We start from the raw sequence: 24,617 nt of genomic DNA, 5'->3' as shown, positions 1-24,617 counted from the left end.
TAGAGAGACAAACAAGGAGAGAGAGACAACAAGGAGAGAGAGACAAACAAGGAGAGAGAGACAGACAAACAAGGAGAGAGAGAGAGACAAACAAGGAGAGAGAGAGTGAGAGAGACAAGGGAGAGAGAGCGTGAGAGAGACAAGGAGAGAGAGAGTGAGAGAGACAAGGAGAGAGCGTGAGAGAGACAAGGAGAGAGCGAGAGAGAGAGTCAAGGAGAGAGAGAGAGAGACAAGGAGAGAGCGAGAGAGAGAGACAAGGAGAGAGCGAGAGAGAGAGACAAGGAGAGCGAGAGAGAGAGACAAGGAGAGAGCGAGAGAGAGAGACAAGGAGAGAGCGAGAGAGAGACAAGGAGAGAGCGAGAGAAGGCGAGTGAGAGACAGAGACAGACAGGTTTGGGTTTTCTGGGTGATATTCTCCGTGCCATGAACCATTAAATGGAAAGCCAGGAGAATGTGTGACTGGTGAGAGTGAGGGTTTGGGAGTGGAGATGGGGGCGGTGAAGTTCAGTGTGAGCCAGCGATGTACCGTGTGGATTTGCTCCGTTCTGCTGAGCCAAGTCCTTCCCTCTCCCTACAGGAAAACAAGGCACGTCAACATCCTGCTGTTCATGGGCTTCATGACAAAGCCGCACGTGGCCATCGTCACTCAGTGGTGTGAGAGCAGCAGTCTTTACCGCCACTTACACGTCCAGGAGACCAATTCGATACGTTCCAGCTCATCGACATCGCTCGGCAAACAGCACAGGGCATGGAGTGAGTAACAAATTGTGACTAGCACAGGCATGGAGTGAGTAACAAATTGGTGACTAGCACAGGGCATGGAGTGAGTAACAAATTGGTGACTAGCACAGGGCATGGAGTGAGTAACAAATTGGCAAACAGCTCCAGGGAGGGTAGCGAGAGTAACCAGACAGCGATCACCAGATGGCACGGGATCGGGGCGGGGTGGTCACCGATTGCCGTCACCGTGTATACAGGCTGGGTGTAGGATTCTCGGTGAGCCAGCGATGGTGGGAGGGGCGGGCGGGCGGGCAGCTCTCTGGTAGGTTAGAGGTCGTGCCCCTCGCCTGTGAGGCTCACATCGACGCATGTGAAGAGGGAGATCCTCCCACACCAGAGGCTTTGCGAAAACACTGAAGAAATGTACTGCACAAAAAGCAGGGGGGGAGAAGGGCTGAGTTCCGTCCTGCCTTTCGACACTCCTTCACCTTCAATCTTGTCTCTTTGTCTTCCAGTTACCTCCACGCCAAGAATATCATTCACAGGGACCTGAAATCAAACAGTATCCTTGCAGATGGCCACGCGACCACTCTGGCCTCTTCGCTCTCCCTCCCACCCGTTCCCTCTGGCCTCTTCGCTCTCCCTCCCACCCGTTCCCTCTGGCCTCTTCGCTCTCCCTCCCACCCGTTCCCTCTGGCCTCTTCGCTCTCCCTCCCACCCGTTCCCTGAAATCAGTCGCTGCTATCCAAACCGGGCTTAGGGCCAGTGGGGGGCAGTGCCTGAGGGTGTGAGTGAGCTCTCCCTCGTGCCTGACCCCAGGGTGGGCCGACTAGCCCTCTGCCCGCACCCTGAGCTGGGGTTTGCCTGGAATCCTTTTCATTTCCCACCAGCGGTGGGGTGTGGACAGGAATCCTGGTACAGGGTGGGCAAGAGGAGGAGAACTGAGCCCTGTTGTGGGGAGGGTCCGATGGATGATAGGAGGGCGAGGGGTCAGTACTGGGAGGGGCGAGGGGTCAGTACTGGGAGGGGCGAGGGGTCAGTACTGGGAGGGGCGAGGGGTCAGTACTGGGAGGGGCGAGGGGTCAGTACTGGGAGGGGCGAGGGGTCAGTACTGGGAGGGGCGAGGGGTCAGTACTGGGGGGGCGAGGGGTCAGTACTGGGGGGGGCGAGGGGTCAGTACTGGGGGGGCGAGGGGTCAGTACTGGGGGGGGCGAGGGGTCAGTACTGGGGGGGGCGAGGGGTCAGTACTGGGGGGGGGCGAGGGGTCAGTACTGGGGGGGGGCGAGGGGTCAGTACTCGGGGGTGGGGGGCGAGGGGTCAGTACTGGGGGGGCGAGGGGTCAGTACTGGGGGGGGGCGAGGGGTCAGTACTGGGGGGGGGTGAGGGGTCAGTACTGGGGGGGGGGTGAGGGGTCAGTACTGGGGGGGGCGAGGGGTCAGTACTGGGGGGGGGGTGAGGGGTCAGTACTGGGAGGGGCGAGTGGTCAGTACTGGGGGGGGGGCGAGGGGTCAGTACTGGGGGGGGGGTGAGGGGTCAGTACTGGGAGGGGCGAGGGGTCAGTACTGGGAGGGGCGAGGGGTCAGTACTGGGGGGGGCGAGGGGTCAGTACTGGGGGGGGGGGCGAGGGGTCAGTGCTGGGGGGGGGCGAGGGGTGAGGGGTCAGTACTGGGAGGGGCGAGGGGTCAGTACTGGGGGGGGCGAGGGGTCAGTACTGGGGGGGGGGGCGAGGGGTCAGTGCTGGGGGGGGGCGAGGGGTGAGGGGTCAGTACTGGGAGGGGCGAGGGGTCAGTACTGGGGCTGGGTTCGATGGGTGAGGGGTCTGTGTTTGGGGGGTGAGGGGTCAGTACTGGGGGTGGGTTCGATGGGTGAGGGGTCTGCGTTGGGGGGGTGAGGGTTCAGTACTGGGGGGTGGGTTCGATGGGTGAGGGGTCTGCGTTGGGGGGGTGAGGGTTCAGTACTGGGGGGTGGGTTCGATGGGTGAGGGGTCTGTGTTTGGGGGGTGAGGGTTCAGTACTGGGGGTGGGTTCGATGGGTGAGGGTTCAGTACTGGGGGTGGGTTCGATGGGTGAGGGGTCTGTGTTTGGGGGGTGAGTGGTCAGTACTGGGGGTGGGTTCGATGGGTGAGGGGTCTGTGTTTGGGGGGTGAGTGGTCAGTACTGGGGGTGGGTTCGATGGGTGAGGTGTCTGTGTTTGGGGGGTGAGGGGTCAGTCCTGGGGGTGGGTTCGATGGGTGAGGGGTCAGCCTTGTATGGGTGGGACTGCAGGTGGTGACTGGGAGTCCTGTGCTTTACTCTCTCTCGAGAGAGAGATGTTCGAACGTTTTCTTCACATTTGACGTTCAGATATCTTCCTCCATGAAGGACTAACGGTGAAGATTGGGGACTTTGGTCTGGCCACCGTGAAGTCACGATGGAGTGGATCCCAACAGGTGGAGCAGCCGAGCGGGTCAATCCTCTGGATGGTGAGTACAGACTGTACCTGGGGCATCAGAGGGCCAGCTCAGAGATAAAATATCACACAACACACAGTCCAGTTTAAAACACAATTAGAAATAGTAAAGTGCAAACTCAGCCTGGAACTCCCAGAGTCGGAGTCCCGGGGGGTCCGTCTCCCAGAGTCGGTCTCTCGGGGGGTCCGTCTCCCAGAGTCGGTCTCTCGGGGGTCCGTCTCCCAGAGTCGGAGTCCCGGGGGGTCCGTCTCCCAGAGTCGGTCTCTCGGGGGGTCCGTCTCCCAGAGTCGGTCTCTCGGGGGTCCGTCTCCCAGAGTCGGTCTCTCGGGGGGTCGGGAGCTCCCAGAGTCGGTCTCTCGGGGGGTCGGGAGCTCCCAGAGTCGGTCTCTCGGGGGGTCCGTCTCCCAGAGTCGGTCTCTCGGGGGTCGGGAGCTCCCAGAGTCGGTCTCTCGGGGGTCCGTCTCCCAGAGTCGGTCTCTCGGGGGGTCCGTCTCCCAGAGTCGGTCTCTCGGGGGTCCGTCTCCCAGAGTCGGTCTCTCGGGGGGTCCGTCTCCCAGAATCGGTCTCTCGGGGGGTCGGGAACTCCCAGAGTCGGTCTCTCGGGGGGTCGGGAGCTCCCAGAGTCGGTCTCTCGGGGGTCCGTCTCCCAGAGTCGGTCTCTCGGGGGTCGGGAGCTCCCAGAGTCGGTCTCTCGGGGGTCCGTCTCCCAGAGTCGGTCTCTCGGGGGTCGGGAGCTCCCAGAGTCGGTCTCTCGGGGGTCCGTCTCCCAGAGTCGGTCTCTCGGGGGGTCCGTCTCCCAGAGTCGGTCTCTCGGGGGTCGGGAGCTCCCAGAGTCGGTCTCTCGGGGGGTCCGTCTCCCAGAGTCGGTCTCTCGGGGGGTCCGTCTCCCAGAGTCGGTCTCTCGGGGGTCCGTCTCCCAGAGTCGGTCTCTCGGGGGGTCGGGAGCTCCCAGAGTCGGTCTCTCGGGGGGTCGGGAGCTCCCAGAGTCGGTCTCTCGGGGGGTCCGTCTCCCAGAGTCGGTCTCTCGGGGGTCGGGAGCTCCCAGAGTCGGTCTCTCGGGGGTCCGTCTCCCAGAGTCGGTCTCTCGGGGGGTCCGTCTCCCAGAGTCGGTCTCTCGGGGGTCCGTCTCCCAGAGTCGGTCTCTCGGGGGGTCCGTCTCCCAGAATCGGTCTCTCGGGGGGTCGGGAACTCCCAGAGTCGGTCTCTCGGGGGGTCGGGAGCTCCCAGAGTCGGTCTCTCGGGGGTCCGTCTCCCAGAGTCGGTCTCTCGGGGGTCGGGAGCTCCCAGAGTCGGTCTCTCGGGGGTCCGTCTCCCAGAGTCGGTCTCTCGGGGGTCGGGAGCTCCCAGAGTCGGTCTCTCGGGGGTCCGTCTCCCAGAGTCGGTCTCTCGGGGGGTCCGTCTCCCAGAGTCGGTCTCTCGGGGGTCGGGAGCTCCCAGAGTCGGTCTCTCGGGGGGTCCGTCTCCCAGAGTCGGTCTCTCGGGGGGTCCGTCTCCCAGAGTCGGTCTCTCGGGGGGTCCGTCTCCCAGAGTCGGTCTCTCGGGGGTCCGTCTCCCAGAGTCGGTCTCTCGGGGGGTCGGGAGCTCCCAGAGTCGGTCTCTCGGGGGGTCCGTCTCCCAGAGTCGGTCTCTTGGGGGGTCGGGAGCTCCCAGAGTCGGTGTCTCGGGGGTCGGGAGCTCCCAGAGTCGGTCTCTCGGGGGGTCCGTCTCCCAGAGTCGGTCTCTCGGGGGTCGGGAGCTCCCAGAGTCGGTGTCTCGGGGGTCGGGAGCTCCCAGAGTCAGTCTCTCGGGGGGTCCGTCTCCCAGAGTCGGTCTCTCGGGGGTCCGTCTCCCAGAGTTGGTCTCTCGGGGGTCGGGAGCTCCCAGAGTCGGTCTCTCGGGGGTCGGGAGCTCCCAGAGTCGGTGTCTCGGGGTGTCCGTCTCCCAGAGTCGGTCTCTCGGGGGTCGGGAACTCCCAGAGTCGGTCTCTCGGGGGTCCGTTTCCCAGAGTCGGTCTCTCGGGGGTCCGTCTCCCAGAGTCGGTGTCTCGGGGGTCCGTCTCCCAGAGTCGGTCTCTCGGGGGGTCAGGAGCTCCCAGAGTCGGTCTCTCGGGGGTCCGTCTCCCAGAGTCGGTCTCTCGGGGGGTCAGGTGCTCCCAGAGTCGGTCTCTCGGGGGTCCGTCTCCCAGAGTCGGTCTCTCGGGGGTCGGGAGCTCCCAGAGTCGGTCTCTCGGGGGTCGGGAGCACCCAGAATCGGTCTCTCGGGGGTCGGGAGCTCCCAGAGTCGGTCTCTCGGGGGTCCGTCTCCCAGAGTCGGTCTCTCGGGGGGTCGGGAGCTCCCAGAGTCGGTCTCTCGGGGGTCCGTCTCCCAGAGTCGGTCTCTCGGGGGGTCGGGAGTTCCCAGAGTCGGTCTCTCGGGGGTCCGTCTCCCAGAGTCGGTCTCTCGGGGGTCGGGAGCTCCCAGAGTCGGTCTCTCGGGGGGTCGGGAGCTCCCAGAGTCGGTTTCTCGGGGGTCCGTCTCCCAGAGTCGGTCTCTCGGGGGGTCCGTCTCCCAGAGTCGGTCTCTCGGGGGTCCGTCTCCCAGAGTCGGTCTCTCGGCGGGTCCGTCTCCCAGAGTCGGTCTCTCGGGGGGTCCGTCTCCCAGAGTCGGTCTCTCGGGGGTCCGTCTCCCAGAGTCGGTCTCTCGGGGGGTCCGTCTCCCAGAGTCGGTCTCTCGGGGGTCCGTCTCCCAGAGTCGGTCTCTCGGGGGTCGGTAGCTCCCAGAGTCGGTCTCTCGGGGGTCGGGAGCTCCCAGAGTCGGTCTCTCGGGGGTCGGGAGCTCCCAGAGTCGGTCTCTCGGGGGTCCGTCTCCCAGAGTCGGTCTCTCGGGGGGTCCGTCTCCCAGAGTCGGTCTCTCGGGGGTCGGGAGCTCCCAGAGTCGGTCTCTCGGGGGTCGGGAGCTCCCAGAGTCGGTCTCTCGGGGGGTCGGGAGCTCCCAGAGTCGGTCTCTCGGGGGGTCGGGAGCTCCCAGAGTCGGTCTCTCGGGGGTCGGGAGCTCCCAGAGTCGGTCTCTCGGGGGTCGGGAGCTCCCAGAGTCGGTCTCTCGGGGGTCCGTCTCCCAGAGTCGGTCTCTCGGGGGTCCGTCTCCCAGAGTCGGCCTCCCGGGGGGTCGGGAGCTCCCAGAGTCGGTCTCTCGGGGGTCGGGAGCTCCCAGATTCGGTCTCTCGGGGGTCGGGAGCTCCCAGAGTCGGTCTCTCGGGGGTCGGGAGCTCCCAGAGTCGGTGTCTCGGGGGGTCCGTCTCCCAGAGTCGGTCTCTCGGGGGGTCGGGAGCTCCCAGAGTCGGTCTCTCGGGGGTCGGGAGCTCCCAGAGTCGGTCTCTCGGGGGTCGGGAGCTCCCAGAGTCGGTCTCTCGGGGGGTCCGTCTCCCAGAGTCGCTCTCTCGGGGGGTCCGTCTCCCAGAGTCGGTCTCTCGGGGGGTCCGTCTCCCAGAGTCGGTCTCTCGGGGGTCGGGAGCTCCCAGAATCGGTGTCTCGGGGGGTCCGTCTCCCAGAGTCGGTCTCTCGGGGGTCCGTCTCCCAGAGTCGGTCTCTCGGGGGTCGGGAGCTCCCAGAGTCGGTCTCTCGGGGGTCCGTCTCCCAGAGTCGGTCTCTCGGGGGTCCGTCTCCCAGAGTCGGTCTCTCGGGGGTCGGGAGCTCCCAGAGTCGGTCTCTCGGGGGGTCGGGAGCTCCCAGAGTCGGTCTCTCGGGGGTCCGTCTCCCAGAGTCGGTCTCTCGGGGGTCGGTAGCTCCCAGAGTCGGTCTCTCGGGGGTCGGGAGCTCCCAGAGTCGGTCTCTCGGGGGTCGGGAGCTCCCAGAGTCGGTCTCTCGGGGGTCCGTCTCCCAGAGTCGGTCTCTCGGGGGTCCGTCTCCCAGAGTCGGTCTCTCGGGGGGTCGGGAGCTCCCAGAGTCGGTCTCTCGGGGGTCGGGAGCTCCCAGAGTCGGTCTCTCGGGGGTCGGGAGCTCCCCGAGTCGGTCTCTCGGGGGTCCGTCTCCCAGAGTCGGTCTCTCGGGGGTCCGTTTCCCAGAGTCGGTCTCTCGGGGGTCGGGAGCTCCCAGAGTCGGTCTCTCGGGGGGTCCGTCTCCCAGAGCCGGTCTCTCGGGGGTCGGGAGCTCCCAGAGTCGGTCTCTCGGGGGTCCGTCTCCCAGAGTCGGTCTCTCGGAGGTCCGTCTCCCAGAGTCGGCCTCTCGGGGGGTCGGGAGCTCCCAGAGTCGGTCTCTCGGGGGTCGGGAGCTCCCAGAGTCGGTCTCTCGGGGGTCGGGAGCTCCCAGAGTCGGTGTCTCGGGGGGTCCGTCTCCCAGAGTCGGTCTCTCGGGGGGTCGGGAGCTCCCAGAGTCGGTCTCTCTGGGGTCGGGAGCTCCCAGAGTCGGTCTCTCTTGGGTCGGGAGCTCCCAGAGTCGGTCTCTCGGGGGGTCCGTCTCCCAGAGTCGCTCTCTCGGGGGGTCCGTCTCCCAGAGTCGGTCTCTCGGGGGTCGGGAGCTCCCAGAGTCGGTGTCTCGGGGGGTCCGTCTCCCAGAGTCGGTCTCTCGGGGGGTCCGTCTCCCAGAGTCGGTCTCTCGGGGGTCCGTCTCCCAGAGTCGGTCTCTCGGGGGTCGGGAGCTCCCAGAGTCGGTCTCTCGGGGGTCCGTCTCCCAGAGTCGGTCTCTCGGGGGTCGGGAGCTCCCAGAGTCGGTCTCTCGGGGGGGTCGGGAGCTCCCAGAGTCGGTCTCTCGGGGGTCCGTCTCCCAGAGTCGGTCTCTCGGGGGTCGGGGGCTCCCAGAGTCGGCCTCCCGGGGGGTCGGGAGCTCCCAGAGTCGGTCTCTCGGGGGTCGGGAGCTCCCAGAGTCGGTCTCTCGGGGGGTCCGTCTCCCAGAGTCGGTCTCTCGGGGGTCGGGAGCTCCCAGAGTCGGTGTCTCGGGGGGTCCGTCTCCCAGAGTCGGTCTCTCGGGGGGTCGGGAGCTCCCAGAGTCGGTCTCTCGGGGGTCGGGAGCTCCCAGAGTCGGTCTCTCGGGGGTCGGGAGCTCCCAGAGTCGGTCTCTCGGGGGGTCCGTCTCCCAGAGTCGCTCTCTCGGGGGGTCCGTCTCCCAGAGTCGGTCTCTCGGGGGGTCCGTCTCCCAGAGTCGGTCTCTCGGGGGTCGGGAGCTCCCAGAGTCGGTGTCTCGGGGGGTCCGTCTCCCAGAGTCGGTCTCTCGGGGGTCCGTCTCCCAGAGTCGGTCTCTCGGGGGTCGGGAGCTCCCAGAGTCGGTCTCTCGGGGGTCCGTCTCCCAGAGTGGGTCTCTCGGGGGTCCGTCTCCCAGAGTCGGTCTCTCGGGGGTCGGGAGCTCCCAGAGTCGGTCTCTCGGGGGGTCGGGAACTCCCAGAGTCGGTCTCTCGGGGGTCCGTCTCCCAGAGTCGGTCTCTCGGGGGTCGGTAGCTCCCAGAGTCGGTCTCTCGGGGGTCGGGAGCTCCCAGAGTCGGTCTCTCGGGGGTCGGGAGCTCCCAGAGTCGGTCTCTCGGGGGTCCGTCTCCCAGAGTCGGTCTCTCGGGGGGTCCGTCTCCCAGAGTCGGTCTCTCGGGGGTCGGGAGCTCCCAGAGTCGATCTCTCGGGGGTCGGGAGCTCCCAGAGTCGGTCTCTCGGGGGTCGGGAGCTCCCAGAGTCGGTCTCTCGGGGGTCGGGAGCTCCCAGAGTCGGTCTCTCGGGGGTCGGGAGCTCCCCGAGTCGGTCTCTCGGGGGTCCGTCTCCCAGAGTCGGTCTCTCGGGGGTCCGTTTCCCAGAGTCGGTCTCTCGGGGGTCGGGAGCTCCCAGAGTCGGTCTCTCGGGGGGTCCGTCTCCCAGAGTCGGTCTCTCGGGGGTCGGGAGCTCCCAGAGTCGGTCTCTCGGGGGTCCGTCTCCCAGAGTCGGTCTCTCGGGGGTCCGTCTCCCAGAGTCGGCCTCTCGGGGGGTCGGGAGCTCCCAGAGTCGGTCTCTCGGGGGTCGGGAGCTCCCAGAGTCGGTCTCTCGGGGGTCGGGAGCTCCCAGAGTCGGTGTCTCGGGGGGTCCGTCTCCCAGAGTCGGTCTCTCGGGGGGTCGGGAGCTCCCAGAGTCGGTCTCTCGGGGGTCGGGAGCTCCCAGAGTCGGTCTCTCTTGGGTCGGGAGCTCCCAGAGTCGGTCTCTCGGGGGGTCCGTCTCCCAGAGTCGCTCTCTCGGGGGGTCCGTCTCCCAGAGTCGGTCTCTCGGGGGTCGGGAGCTCCCAGAGTCGGTGTCTCGGGGGGTCCGTCTCCCAGAGTCGGTCTCTCGGGGGGTCCGTCTCCCAGAGTCGGTCTCTCGGGGGTCCGTCTCCCAGAGTCGGTCTCTCGGGGGTCGGGAGCTCCCAGAGTCGGTCTCTCGGGGGTCCGTCTCCCAGAGTCGGTCTCTCGGGGGTCGGGAGCTCCCGGAGTCGGTCTCTCGGGGGGTCGGGAGCTCCCGGAGTCGGTCTCTCGGGGGGTCGGGTGCTCCCAGAGTCGGTCTCTCGGGGGTCCGTCTCCCAGAGTCGGTCTCTCGGGGGTCCGTCTCCCAGAGTCGGCCTCCCGGGGGGTCGGGAGCTCCCAGAGTCGGTCTCTCGGGGGTCGGGAGCTCCCAGAGTCGGTCTCTCGGGGGTCGGGAGCTCCCAGAGTCGGTGTCTCGGGGGGTCCGTCTCCCAGAGTCGGTCTCTCGGGGGGTCGGGAGCTCCCAGAGTCGGTCTCTCGGGGGTCGGGAGCTCCCAGAGTCGGTCTCTCGGGGGTCGGGAGCTCCCAGAGTCGGTCTCTCGGGGGGTCCGTCTCCCAGAGTCGCTCTCTCGGGGGGTCCGTCTCCCAGAGTCGGTCTCTCGGGGGGTCCGTCTCCCAGAGTCGGTCTCTCGGGGGTCGGGAGCTCCCAGAGTCGGTGTCTCGGGGGGTCCGTCTCCCAGAGTCGGTCTCTCGGGGGTCCGTCTCCCAGAGTCGGTCTCTCGGGGGTCGGGAGCTCCCAGAGTCGGTCTCTCGGGGGTCCGTCTCCCAGAGTCGGTCTCTCGGGGGTCGGGAGCTCCCAGAGTCGGTCTCTCGGGGGTCGGGAGCTCCCAGAGTCGGTCTCTCGGGGGTCGGGAGCTCCCAGAGTCGGTCTCTCGGGGGTCGGGAGCTCCCAGAGTCGGTCTCTCGGGGGTCCGTCTCCCAGAGTCGGTCTCTCGGGGGTCGGGAGCTCCCAGAGTCAGTCTCTCGGGGGTCGGGAGCTCCCAGAGTCGGTCTCTCGGGGGTCCGTCTCCCAGAGTCGGTCTCTCGGGGGTCGGGGGCTCCCAGAGTCGGTCTCTCGGGGGTCGGGAGCTCCCAGAGTCGGTCTCTCGGGGGTCGGGAGCTCCCAGAGTCGGTCTCTCGGGGGTCGGGAGCTCCCAGAGTCGGTCTCTCGGGGGGTCCGTCTCCCAGAGTCGGTGTTCCGGGGGTCCGTCTCCCAGAGTCGGTCTCTCGGGGGTCCGTCTCCCAGAGTCGGTCTCTCGGGGGTCGGGAGCTCCCAGAGTCGGTCTCTCGGGGGGTCGGGAGCTCCCAGAGTCGGTCTCTCGGGGGTCCGTCTCCCAGAGTCGGTCTCTCGGGGGTCGGTAGCTCCCAGAGTCGGTCTCTCGGGGGTCGGGAGCTCCCAGAGTCGGTCTCTCGGGGGTCGGGAGCTCCCAGAGTCGGTCTCTCGGGGGGTCCGTCTCCCAGAGTCGGTCTCTCGGGGGGTCCGTCTCCCAGAGTCGGTGTCTCGGGGGGTCCGTCTCCCAGAGTCGGTCTCTCGGGGGTCCGTCTCCCAGAGTCGGTCTCTCGGGGGGTCCGTCTCCCAGAGTCGGTCTCTCGGGGGTCGGGAGCTCCCAGAGTCAGACTCTCGGGGGTCGGGAGCTCCCAGAGTCGGTCTCTCGGGGGTCGGGAGCTCCCCGAGTCGGTCTCTCGGGGGTCCGTCTCCCAGAGTCGGTCTCTCGGGGGTCCGTTTCCCAGAGTCGGTCTCTCGGGGGTCGGGAGCTCCCAGAGTCGGTCTCTCGGGGGGTCCGTCTCCCAGAGTCGGTCTCTCGGGGGTCGGGAGCTCCCAGAGTCGGTCTCTCGGGGGTCCGTCTCCCAGAGTCGGTCTCTCGGGGGTCGGGAGCTCCCAGACTCGGTCTCTCGGGGGTCCGTCTCCCAGAGTCGGTCTCTCGGGGGGTCGGGAGCTCCCAGAGTCGGTCTCTCGGGGGTCCGTCTCCCAGAGTCGGTCTCTCGGGGGTCCGTCTCCCAGAGTCGGCCTCTCGGGGGGTCGGGAGCTCCCAGAGTCGGTCTCTCGGGGGTCGGGAGCTCCCAGAGTCGGTGTCTCGGGGGGTCCGTCTCCCAGAGTCGGTCTCTCGGGGGGTCGGGAGCTCCCAGAGTCGGTCTCTCGGGGGTCGGGAGCTCCCAGAGTCGGTCTCTCGGGGCTCGGGAGCTCCCAGATTCGCTCTGTCGGGGGGTCCGTCTCCCAGAGTCGGTCTCTCGGGGGTCGGGAGCTCCCAGAGTCGGTGTCTCGGGGGGTCCGTCTCCCAGAGTCGGTCTCTCGGGGGGTCCGTCTCCCAGAGTCGGTCTCTCGGGGGTCCGTCTCCCAGAGTCGGTCTCTCGGGGGGTCCGTCTCCCAGAGTCGCTCTCTCGGGGGGTCCGTCTCCCAGAGTCGGTCTCTCGGGGGTCGGGAGCTCCCAGAGTCGGTGTCTCGGGGTGTCCGTCTCCCAGAGTCGGTCTCTCGGGGGGTCCGTCTCCCAGAGTCGGTCTCTCGGGGGGTCCGTCTCCCAGAGTCGGTCTCTCGGGGGGTCCGTCTCCCAGAGTCGGTCTCTCGGGGGTCCGTCTCCCAGAGTCGGTCTCTCGGGGGTCGGGAGCTCCCAGAGTCGGTCTCTCGGGGGTCCGTCTCCCAGAGTCGGTCTCTCGGGGGTCGGGAGCTCCCAGAGTCGGTCTCTCGGGGGTCGGGGGCTCCCAGAGTCAGTCTCTCGGGGGTCGGGAGCTCCCAGAGTCGGTCTCTCGGGGGTCGGGAGCTCCCAGAGTCGGTCTCTCGGGGGTCGGGAGCTCCCAGAGTCGGTCTCTCGGGGGGTCCGTCTCCCAGAGTCGGTCTCTCGGGCGGTCCGTCTCCCAGAGTCGGTCTCTCGGGGGGTCGGGAGCTCCCAGATTCGGTCTCTCGGGGGGTCCGTCTCCCAGAGTCGGTCTCTTGGGGGTCGGGAGCTCCCAGAGTCGGTGTCTCGGGGGTCCGTCTCCCAGAGTCGGTCTCTCGGGGGTCCGTCTCCCCGGGGGTTGGGAGCTCCCATTCTGGGGGAGTGTTTATGTGTCCAGTGTGTGTGACTCAGACCGTCTGTGTGTTTGGGACCTTGTGTGTATGCGTCTGGTATAATCTGTGTTTCTGGGACCTTCTGTGTGTGTCTTGTACAATCTGTGTATGTGTTTGGGACTGTGAGTGTGTGTCTGGTTCAATGTGTGTGTCTGAGACTATCTGTATGTGTGTGTCTATCTGTCCGTTTGCATATCTGAGACCGTGTGTGTGTGTGTGTGTGTGTGTGTGTGTGTGTGTGTGTGTCTCTCTCTCTCTCTCTGTCAGGGACCGTGTGTGTGTGTGTGTGTGTGTGTGTGTGTGTCACTCTCTCTGTCTGGGACCGTGTGTGTGTGTGTGTGTGTGTGTGTGTGTGTGTGGTATTGTCTCACACACAAACCCTAGCCTGCCCCTTGTTTTTTTCCATTGATTGCCCTTCATACCTCTCATTGCCAGGCTCCTGAGGTGATCCGCATGCAGGACAATAACCCCTACAGTTTCCAATCAGACGTTTATGCCTATGGAATAGTGCTTTATGAGATCATGACTGGGACACTGCCATACTCACACATCAACAACCGAGATCAGGTATGATTCACGGACAAACAGGAATAAAGCAGGTTGGAGAGGGAACCGGGGCAGAGAATCAGTCAGTGACGGACCAGGAATCAGGGGAGACAGTCAGTGACGGACCAGGAATCAGGGGAGAGTCAGTGACGGACCGGGAACCGGGGGAGACAGTCAGTGACGGACCGGGAACCAGGGGAGAGTCAGTGACGGACCAGGAATCAGGGGAGAGTCAGTGACGGACCGGGAACCGGGGGAGACAGTCAGTGACGGACCGGGAATCGGGGGAGACAGTCAGTGACGGACCGGGAATCAGGGGAGACAGTCAGTGACGGACCGGGAACCAGGGGAGGGAGTCAGTGACGGACCGGGAGCCAGGGGAGACAGTCAGTGACGGACCGGGAACCAGGGGAGGGAGTCAGTGACGGACCGGGAGCCAGGGGAGACAGTCAGTGACGGACCGGGAACCAGGGGAGGGAGTCAGTGACGGACCGGGAGCCAGGGGAGACAGTCAGTGACGGACCGGGAACCAGGGGAGAGAGTCAGTGACGGACCGGGAACCAGGGGAGAGAGTCAGTGACGGACCGGGAACCAGGGGAGAGTCAGTGACGGACCAGGAACCAGGGGAGAGTCAGTGACGGACCAGGAATCAGGGGAGACAGTCAGTGACGGACCAGGAATCAGGGGAGACAGTCAGTGACGGACCAGGAACCAGGGGAGGGAGTCAGTGACGGACCGGGAATCAGGGGAGACAGTCAGTGACGGACCAGGAACCAGGGGAGGGAGTCAGTGACGGACCAGGAATCAGGGGAGACAGTCAGTGACGGACCGGGAACCAGGGAGACAGTCAGTGACGGACCGGGAATCAGGGGAGAGTCAGTGACGGACCGGGAACCAGGGGAGGGAGTCAGTGACGGACCAGGAACCAGGGGAGACAGTCAGTGACGGACCGGGAACCAGGGGAGAGTCAGTGACGGACCGGGAACCAGGGGAGAGAGTCAGTGACGGACCGGGAACCAGGGGAGAGAGTCAGTGACGGACCGGGAACCAGGGGAGACAGTCAGTGACGGACCGGGAACCAGGGGAGAGTCAGTGACGGACCGGGAACCAGGGGAGAGTCAGTGACGGACCAGGAACCCGGGGAGAGAGTCAGTGATGGACCGGGAACCCGGGGAGAGAGTCAGTGATGGACCGGGAACCATGGGAGAGAGTCAGTGACGGACCGGGAACCATGGGAGAGAGTCAGTGACGGACCAGGAACCAGGGGAGACAGTCAGTGACGGACCGGGAACCAGGGGAGAGTCAGTGACGGACCAGGAACCAGGGGAGAGTCAGTGACGGACCAGGAACCCGGGGAGACAGTCAGTGACGGACCAGGAACCAGGGGAGAGTCAGTGACGGACCAGGAACCAGGGGAGAGTCAGTGACGGACCAGGAACCAGGGGAGAGTCAGTGACGGACCAGGAACCAGGGGAGAGTCAGTGACGGACCGGGAACCAGGGGAGAGAGTCAGTGACGGACCAGGAACCAGGGGAGACAGTCAGTGACTGACCAGGAACCAGGGGAGACAGTCAGTGACGGACCATGAACCAGGGGAGAGTCAGTGACGGACCATGAACCAGTGGAGAGTCAGTGACGGACCAGGAACCAGGGGAGAGTCAGTGACGGACCAGGAACCCGGGGAGACAGTCAGTGACTGACCAGGAACCAGGGGAGACAGTCAGTGACTGACCAGGAACCAGGGGAGAGTCAGTGACGGACCAGGAACCAGGGGAGAGAGTCAGTGACGGACTGGGAACCAGGGGAGAGAGTCAGTGACGGACCAGGAACCAGGGGAGAGTCAGTGACGGACTGGGAACCAGGGGAGACAGTCAGTGACGGACAGGGAACCAGGGGAGACAGTCAGTGACGGACCGGGAACCAGGGGAGAGAGTCAGTGACGGACTGGGAACCAGGGGAGAGTCAGTGACGGACTGGGAACCAGGGGAGACAGTCAGTGATGGACTGGGAACCAGGGGAGACAGTCAGTGACGGACTGGGAACCAGGGGAGACAGTCAGTGACGGACTGGGAACCAGGGGAGACAGTCAGTGACGGACTGGGAACCAGGGGAGACAGTCAGTGACGGACTGGGAACCAGGGGAGACAGTCAGTGACGGACTGGGAACCAGGGGAGACAGTCAGTGACGGACTGGGAACCAGGGGAGACAGTCAGTGACGGACCGGGAACCAGGGGAGAGTCAGTGACGGACTGGGAACCAGGGGAGAGAGTCAGTGACGGACTGGGAACCAGGGGAGAGTCAGTGACGGACTGGGAACCAGGGGAGAGAGTCAGTGACGGACTGGGAACCAGGGGAGAGAGTCAGTGACGGACTGGGAACCAGGGGAGACAGTCAGTGACGGACTGGGAACCAGGGGAGACAGTCAGTGACGGACCAGGAACCAGGGGAGAGAGAGGCGGTGACGGACCAAAAACTGGGGACGGAGTCGGTGATGGACCAAGAACCGGGGAGGGGGCCCGCGGTGTAGGGAGGAGGGTGTAGGGGGAGGGAGTCCATGGTGTCGGTGGAGGGGGCCCGCGGTGGAGGGAGGAGGGTGTAGGGGGAGGGAGTCCATGTGGAGGGAGGAGGGTGTAGGGGGAGGGAGGAGGGTGTAGGGGGAGGGAGTCCAATGTGTCGGTGGAGGGGGCCCGCGGTGGAGGGAGGAGGGTGTTGGGGGAGGGAGTCCATGTGGAGGGAGGAGGGTGTAGGGGGAGGGAGTCCATGGTGTCGGTGGAGGGGGCCCGCGGTGGAGGGAGGAGGGTGTAGGGGGAGGGAGTCTATGGTGTCGGTGGAGGGTGTAGGGGGAGGGAGGAGGGTGTAGGGGGAGGGAGTCTATGGTGTCGGTGGAGGGGGCCCGCGGTGGAGGGAGGAGGGTGTAGGGGGAGGGAGTCTATGGTGTCGGTGGAGGGGGCCCGCGGTGGAGGGAGGAGGGTGTAGGGGGAGGGAGTCTATGGTGTCGGTGGAGGGGGCCCGCGGTGGAGGGAGGAGGGTGTAGGGGGAGGGAGTCTATGGTGTCGGTGGAGGGGGCCCGCGGTGGAGGGAGGAGGGTGTAGGGGGAGGGAGTCTATGGTGTCGGTGGAGGGGGCCCGCGGTGGAGGGAGGAGGGTGTAGGGGGAGGGAGTCTATGGTGTCGGTGGAGGGGGCCCGCGGTGTAGGGAGGAGGGTGTAGGGGGAGGGAGTCCATGGTGTCGGGAGGAGGGGGCCCGCGGTGGAGGGAGGAGGGTGTTGGGGGAGGGAGTCCATGTGGAGGGAGGAGGATGTAGGGGGAGGGAGTCCATGGTGTCGGTGGAGGGGGCCCGCGGTGGAGGGAGGAGGGTGTAGGGGGAGGGAGTCTATGGTGTCGGTGGAGGGGGCCCGCGGTGGAGGGAGGAGGGTGTAGGGGGAGGGAGGAGGGTGTAGGGGGAGGGAGTCCATGGTGTCGGTGGAGGGGGCCCGCGGTGGAGGGAGGAGAGTGTCGGGGGAGGGGAGCAGCCAGTGTCTGCAGCCTCTGGGCTGCTTGTATCTCGGTCACTGACAGGGTCGGGTTGTGGGGGGGACGGATCTGCGAGTGTGTGTGTTGAACTCTGCCTGTTCCTCTCCCTCCGTTCCAGATTATTTTCATGGTTGGCCGCGGGTACCTGACCCCTGACCTCAGTAAGGTCTACAGCAACTGTCCGAAGGCAATGAGGCGGCTGATCGTCGCCTGTATCAAAGTGAAGCGAGACGAGCGGCCTCTATTTATACAGGTAAACGCTCGCCCTGCCCCCGGGGACGCAGCCCTCTCACACGTCCAAGTGCCTGCATGGCCCCGTGCTCCGCAGCGGGGAGGGAGACGGGACAAGAGGGCGTGCCGCAAAATACCGGCAGAACATATCTGCACTTTCCTTATCATTAATTCAGTGTCTCCCGAGGGGTCCGCGGTGTAGGGGAGGGGGGTTCTGCGGTATAGGGAGAGGGGAGTCCGCGGTGTAGGGAGAGGGGAGTCCGCGGTGTAGGGAGAGGGGAGTCCGCCGTGTAGCCTGTGACATGAGGCCGAGACACAGGGAGCAGGAAGGTCCCATCTCCTCCCGAGTCAGCTTATCCCGCGTGGAGCAGCCGCCTTTGTCTCCGCTACGAAGGGCTGAATCGCGGAGAGCGCGTACCGGGAGATGGCGAGTGCCCTCCAACAGTTTCCTTTCATTTATAGACTGGGTGGGGTTCATGGCGTATTCAGTGTCAGTCCCCCTAAGGCAATGCAGCAAGCAGGGGCGCGGGGAAATCAGCCAAGGGTCCCGATCGCTGCAGTGACCTGTGATGCAAAGTGGGGGTGGGTAGGTGCCGGGTGAGGGCCACCTGCCACGTTGCCTAATTGCCACCTGAGCTGGCATTGAGTGATTGGCGTCATTTTAAGCCGTTGGCCTCAAACAGGTTAACATCAGCTGGCCGCCAGGGGCAGCCCCCGTACGCCCACAAGACTCGGCGCCTCCAGGAAAGCGTAGATCTGTGTGGGCCGCCATTATAAATCCCTGTGTCCACATTTATAATGGGAAATCCCTATGTAAACTTGTCAATGTGTCACGCTGTAATTGCACCCTCCCACCAGTGGTGGCGCTGCGTCTCCCGGCCCCTCAGCCCGCGCTGCAGAAAAGCTCCTCCACTCCAATTCTGCTTCCGTGTTTCCCAAATGGCCACAAGTTTTGCTCTTCGACTAATATTGAATCAAAACGATTTAATAAAAGTAAGGACATAATGTGAGTTGAACATGGGGGGGGGGGAGCTGTATTCCGAGCGCTCTGCTCCAGTTATCCCGCACCCCCACCCCGTTTCACCTGAGGTCCTTCACTCCCCACTTGTTAAGCCACGGGGAGACGTGTCTAGTGTTTGTTTTAAAGGGGACGGTTCCTCGGTGCAGTCACATCTGGATAAAGGGGAACGGGGCCAGCGAGCGACACACACTAACCCTGTTGCCTTCTCCATTTCCCCCCCCCCCCCCCCCCCCACCAACCCCCTTCCCTCTTGCAGATACTGGCTTCCATCGAGATGCTGCAGCACGCCCTCCCAAAGATCGAGCGGAGCGCCTCAGAGCCCTCGCTGCACCGGGCGGTGCAGGCGGAGGACGTCAACCCCTTCCTTCTGTCCACGTCGCGCCTGGTGCCTCAGTGAGACCCTGCTCCCCCACCTCGGCGGCCAGGCCCCGTCTCCGTCTGACGGAGACTCACCCCGGACTATTCCTTTCTCGTTCCAATCGTTCCACTGGAGATGCTCACACGTGTGTATATTTTCTGACCAGTGACAACGGGTGAGGGACAAGGATGTCCAGTTTCTCGGACTGCTGGCCCGAGGGCCTTTATATATTATTGTTGTTTCTTCTGACCTCACAAGGAAGCCTTAATCCCTTTTCTTTAGCTTGATGCCTGCTGCTGGAGACAGACTCCAGCTACTAAACTGTCGTACAGCAGGTACCCTTTATGGGATGGGAAATCTTAACCTATAGCTGGACTTGTGGGGGGTGAAAGAGGGGGCTGTCTCTGCCTCTCTCCTGTGTTTTCCCCTCGGTTTTCTTCTGTGCTGGCATTGTACGCCCTGGGAGCCGTGTGTGTCGATCTTTGCGATTCGGGCTGGGGTGGGAGGGGTGATTGGAGCCGGTTTTGGATGGCGTGCCCCCTCGTATCTGAAGTCGTGTCTCGGGGTTTTCTTTCGGAGATGGGGCATCCTTGTCTGCCTGGCGGATGCTTCAGCGTCCTGGGGTCCGCGCTGAAACGGGAGCCCCGGAATCGGCCCTGAGATAGGGGCCCAGGTACCCCCGAGATCCCCCCCCACCCCGAGATAGGGGCCAAGGTACCCCCGAGATCCCCCCCCCCCACCGAGATAGGGGCCAAGGTACCCCCGGGATCGCCCCTAAAATAGAGGCCCAGGTACCCCCGGAACCTCCTGAAACAGGGCCCCAGGTACCCCCGAGATCTCCTGAAACAGGGGCCCCGTACCCCCAAGATGAGTCCAGGTATTCCCGGGGGCTGCTCAGCCCCCCCCCTCCCCCCGATAGGGACCACAGCACGAGACAGGGACCCTCGAGTATCCCAGCTCCACGGGTGTGTGCCTGCAGTCCCGGGGTCCAATCCCCTCTCCCCCCCCCCCCCCCCCCTCCGAGAGGGCCCAGAGCACCAGACAGGGACCCCCCCCGACTATCCCAGCTCCACGGGTGTGTGCCTGCAGTCCCGGGGTCTAATCCCCTCTCCCCCCCCCCCCCCCCCTCCGAGAGGGCCCACAGCACCAGACAGGGACCCCCCCGACTATCCCAGCTCCACGGGTGTGTGCCTGCAGTCCCGGGGTCCAATCCCCTCTTCCCCCCCCCCCCCCCCCCCCTCTCCGAGAGGGCCCACAGCACCAGACAAGGACCCCCCCGACTATCCCAGCTCCATGGGTGTGTGCCTGCAGTCCCGGGGTCTAATCCCCTCTCTCCCCCACCCCCCCCCCCCCCCCCTCTCCGAGAGGGCCCACAGCACCAGACAAGGACCCCCCCGACTATCCCAGCTCCACGGGTGTGTGCCTGCAGTCCCGGGGTCTAATCCCCTCTCCCCCCCCCCCCCCCTCCGAGAGGGCCCACAGCACCAGACAGGGACCCCCCCGACTATCCCAGCTCCACGGGTGTGTGCCTGCAGTCCCGGGGTCCAATCCCCTCTTCCCCCCCCCCCCCCCCCCCTCTCCGAGAGGGCCCACAGCACCAGACAAGGACCCCCCCGACTATCCCAGCTCCATGGGTGTGTGCCTGCAGTCCCGGGGTCTAATCCCCTCTCTCCCCCACCCCCCCCCCCCCCCCCCCCCCCTCTCCGAGAGGGCCCACAGCACCAGACAAGGACCCCCCCGACTATCCCAGCTCCACGGGTGTGTGCCTGCAGTCCCGGGGTCTCGGCCCCTGAAGATAGCCGAGCTGTGTTTTCTTCATGGGTCGGTTCAGATATCAATTTTGTCATTCCTGATTCGCTGGAATTAAAAAATTATTTTAAAGATAACTGTCGAAGCTGGACGAGATTCCTGTGTGTCCAAAGCCTGATTGTCGCGCATCACACACTGGACCCGAACTGACCACCAGCAGATGGGAGACACCAGGCGGTCAGCGGGTCCCAGGACTGCCGCCCGGCCGCCATTTTCGACAGTTCGTTTGCCTGTTGTTGTCACCATTTGCTTTGTGTATGGAACAGTTCACGGACCCACGATCAGGAACAAACACCCCCAGGGCAGGTACAGGGTTCGACACAGAGTAAAGCTCCCTCCACACTGTCCCATCAAACACTCCCAGGGCAGGTACAGGGTTAGATACAGAGTAAAGCTCCCTCTACACTGTCCCATCAAACACTCCCAGGGCAGGTACAGGGTTAGATACAGAGTAAAGCTCCCTCTACACTGTCCCATCAAACACTCCCAGGGCAGGTACAGGGTTAGATACAGAGTAAAGCTCCCTCTACACCGTCCCGTCAAACACTCCCAGGGCAGGTACAGGGTTAGATACAGAGTAAAGCTCCCTCTACACTGTCCCATCAAACACTCCCAGGGCAGGTACAGGGTTAGATACAGAGTAAAGCTCACTCTACACTGTCCCATCAAACACTCCCAGGGCAGGTACAGGGTTAGATACAGAGTAAAGCTCCCTCTACACTGTCCCATCAAACACTCCCAGGGCAGGTACAGGGTTAGATACAGAGTAAAGCTCCCTCTACACTGTCCCATCAAACACTCCCAGGGCAGGTACAGGGTTCGACACAGAGTAAAGCTCCCTCTACACTGTCCCATCAAACACTCCCAGGGCAGGTACAGGGTTCGACACAGAGTAAAGCTCCCTCCACACTGTCCCATCAAACACTCCCAGGGCAGGTACAGGGTTAGATACAGAGTAAAGCTCCCTCTACACTGTCCCATCAAACACTCCCAGGGCAGGTACAGGGTTAGATGCAGAGTAAAGCTCCCTCTACACTGTCCCGTCAAACACTCCCAGGGCAGGTACAGGGTTAGATACAGAGTAAAGCTCCCTCCACACTGTCCCGTCAAACTCTCCCAGGGCAGGTACAGCACGGGTTAGATACAGAGTAAAGCTCCCTCTACACTGTCCCATCAAACACTCCCAGGGTAGATCCAGCACGGATGAGACACAGAGTAAAGCTCCCACTGCACCGTCCCATCAATCACTCCCAGGGCAGGTACAGCACGGGTTAGATACAGAGTAAAGCTCCCACTGCACCGTCCCATCAATCACTCCCAGGGCAGGTACAGCACGGGTGAGAGACAGAGTAAAGCTCCATCGACACTGTCCCATCAAACACTCCCGGGGCAGGTACAGGGTTAGATACAGAGTAAAGCTCCCTCTACACTGTCCCATCAAACACTCCCAGGGCAGGTACAGGGTAAGATACAGAGTAAAGCTCCCTCTACACTGTCCCATCAAACACTCCCAGGGCAGGTACAGCACGGGTTAGATACAGAGTAAAGCTCCCTCTACACTGTCCCCATCAAACACTCCCACAGCAGGTCCAGCACGGGTTAGATACAGAGTAAAGCTCCCTCTACACTGTCCCATCAAACACTCCCGGGGCAGGTACAGGGTTAGATACAGAGTAAAGCTCCCACTGCACCGTCCCATCAAACACTCCCAGGGCAGGTACAGCACGGGTGAGATACAGAGTAAAGCTCCCTCTGCACTGTCCCATCAAACACTCCCAGGGCAGGTACAGGGTTAGATACAGAGTAAAGCTCCCTCCACACTGTCCCATCAAACACTCCCAGGGCAGGGACAGCACGGGTGAGAGACAGAGTAAAGCTCCCTCGACACTGTCCCATCAAACACTCCCGGGGCAGGTACAGGGTTAGATACAGAGTAAAGCTCCCTCGACACTGTCCCATCAAACACTCCCAGGGCAGGTACAGCACGGGTTAGATACAGAGTAAAGCTCCCTCTACACTGTCCCATCATACACTCCCAGGGCAGGTACAGCACGGGTTAGATACAGAGCAAAGCTCCCTTTACACTATCCCCATCAAACACTCCAAGGGCAGGTACAGCACGGGTTAGATACAGAGTAAAGCTCCCACTGCACCGTCCCATCAATCACTCCCAGGGCAGGTACAGCACGGGTTAGATACAGAGTAAAGCTCGCACTGCACCGTCCCATCAATCACTCCCAGGGCAGGTACAGCACGGGTTAGATACAGAGTAAAGCTCGCACTGCACCGTCCCATCAATCACTCCCAGCGCAGGTACAGCACGGGTTAGATACAGAGTAAAGCTCCCTCTACACTGTCCCATCAAACACTCCCAGGGTAGATCCAGCACGGATTAGACATAGAGTAAATCTCCCACTGCACCGTCCCATCAATCACTCCCAGGGCAGGTACAGCACGGGTTAGATACGGAGTAAAACTCCCTCGACACCGTCCCATCAAACACTCCAAGGGCAGGTACAGCACAGGTTACATACAGAGTAAAGTTCCCTCCACACTGTCTCCGTCAAACACTCCCAGGGCAGGTACAGCACTGGTTTAATACAGAGTCAAGCTCCCCCTACACTGTCCCCATCAAAAACTCCCACAGCAGGTCCAGCACGGGTTAGATACAAAGTAAAGCTCCCTCTACACTGTCCCATCAAACACTCCCAGGGCAGGTACAGGGTTAGATACAGAGTAAAGCTCCCTCTACACCGTCCCATCAAACACTCCCAAGGCAGGTACAGCACGGGTCAGATGCAGAGCAAAGCTCCCACTACACCGTCCCATCAAACACTCCCAGGGCAGGTACAGCACAGGTGACATACAGAGTAAAGCTCCCTCTACACCGTCCCATCAAACACTCCCAAGGCAGGTACAGCACGGGTCAGATGCAGAGCAAAGCTCCCTCTACACTGTCCCATCAAACACTCCCGGGGCAGGTACAGGGTTAGATACAGAGTAAAGCTCCCTCTACACTGTCCCATCAAACACTCCCAGGGCAGGTACAGCACGGGTTAGATACAGAGTGAAGCTCCCACTCCACTGCCCCATCAAACACTCCCAGGGCAGGTACAGCACGGGTTAGATACAGAGTAAAGCTCCCTCTACACTGTCCCTTCAAACACTCCCAGGGCAGGTACAGGGTTAGATACAGAGTAAAGCTCCCTCTACACTGTCCCATCAAACACTCCCGGGGCAGGTACAGGGTTAGATACAGAGTAAAGCTCCCTCTACACTGTCCCATCAAACACTCCCAGGGCAGGTACAGCACGGGTTAGATACAGAGTGAAGCTCCCACTCCACTGCACCATCAAACACTCCCAGGGCAGGTACAGCACGGGTTAGATACAGAGTAAAGCTCCCTCTACACTGTCCCTTCAAACACTCCCAGGGCAGGTACAGGGTTAGATACAGAGTAAAGCTCCCTCTACACTGTCCCATCAAACACTCGCAGGGCAGGTACAGCACGGGTTAGATACAGAGTAAAGCTCCCTCTACACTGTCCCTTCAAACACTCCCAGGGCAGGTACAGGGTTAGATACAGAGTAAAGCTCCCTCTACACTGTCCCATCAAACACTCGCAGGGCAGGTACAGGGTTAGATACAGAGTAAAGCTCCCTCTACACTGTCCCATCAAACACTCCCAGGGCAGGTAAAGGGTTAGATACAGAGTAAAGCTCCCTCTACACTGTCCCATCAAACACTCCCAGGGCAGGTCCAGCACGTGTTAGATCCAGAGCAAAGCTCCCTCTACACTGTCCCATCAAACACTCGCAGGGCAGGTACAGCACGGGTTAGATACAGAGTAAAGCTCCCTCTACACTGTCCCATCAAACACTCCCAGGGCAGGTACAGGGTTAGATACAGAGTAAAGCTCCCTCTGCACTGTCCCATCAAACACTCCCAGGGCAGGTACAGGGTTAGATACAGAGTAAAGCTCCCTCTACACTGTCCCATCAAACACTCCCAGGGCAGGTACAGCACGGGTTAGATACAGAGTAAAGCTCCCTCTACACTGTCCCATCATACACTCCCAGGGAAGGTACAGCACGGGTTAGATACAGAGTAAAGCTCCCTCTACACTGTCCCATCATACACTCCCAGGGAAGGTACAGCACGGGTTAGATACAGAGTAAAACTCCCTCGACACTGTCCCATCAAACACTCCCAGGGCAGGTACAGCACAGGTTACATACAGAGTAAAGTTCCCTCCACACTGTCTCCATCAAACACTCCCAGGGCAGGTACAGCACTGGTTTAATACAGAGTCAAGCTCCCCCTACACTGTCCCCATCAAACACTCCCACAGCAGGTCCAGCACGGGTTAGATACAGAGTAAAGCTCCCTCTACACTGTCCCATCATACACTCCCAGGGAAGGTACAGCACGGGTTCGATGCAGAGGAAAGCTCGCACTGCACCGTCCCATCAAACACTCCCAGGGCAGGTACAGCACGGGTGAGATACAGAGTAAAGCTCCCTCTGCACTGTCCCATCAAACACTCCCAGGGCAGGTACAGGGTTAGATACAGAGTAAAGCTCCCTCCACATTGTCCCATCAAACACTCCCAGGGCAGGGACAGCACGGGTGAGAGACAGAGTAAAGCTCCCTCGACACTGTCCCATCAAACACTCCCGGGGCAGGTACAGGGTTAGATACAGAGTAAAGCTCCCTCTACACTGTCCCATCAAACACTCCCAGGGCAGGTACAGCACGGGTTAGATACAGAGTAA

At 63.0% G+C, this 24,617-nt stretch overlaps 1 protein-coding gene across 1 annotated transcript; it reads left to right on the top strand.

The window, feature by feature from the left end:
- Positions 1-473: 473 nt before the first annotated feature.
- On the top strand, positions 474-19,919 carry LOC137308102 (RAF proto-oncogene serine/threonine-protein kinase-like). Its single transcript, XM_067977012.1, is given in 7 exon segments — positions 474-699; positions 702-753; positions 1,236-1,282; positions 3,063-3,181; positions 12,801-12,932; positions 16,542-16,676; positions 17,932-19,919. Coding segments are annotated over 7 exon segments (837 nt in total). The 5' UTR covers positions 474-488; the 3' UTR covers positions 18,073-19,919.
- Positions 19,920-24,617: the final 4,698 nt, after the last annotated feature.

The sequence above is a fragment of the Heptranchias perlo genome, unplaced genomic scaffold (genome assembly GCF_035084215.1).
Source record: "Heptranchias perlo isolate sHepPer1 unplaced genomic scaffold, sHepPer1.hap1 HAP1_SCAFFOLD_1198, whole genome shotgun sequence".
In the NCBI taxonomy this organism is placed as follows: Eukaryota; Metazoa; Chordata; class Chondrichthyes; order Hexanchiformes; family Hexanchidae; genus Heptranchias; species Heptranchias perlo.
The sequence above is the reverse complement of the archived record's forward strand: the minus strand, read 5'-3'. Positions and strand labels throughout refer to the sequence as shown.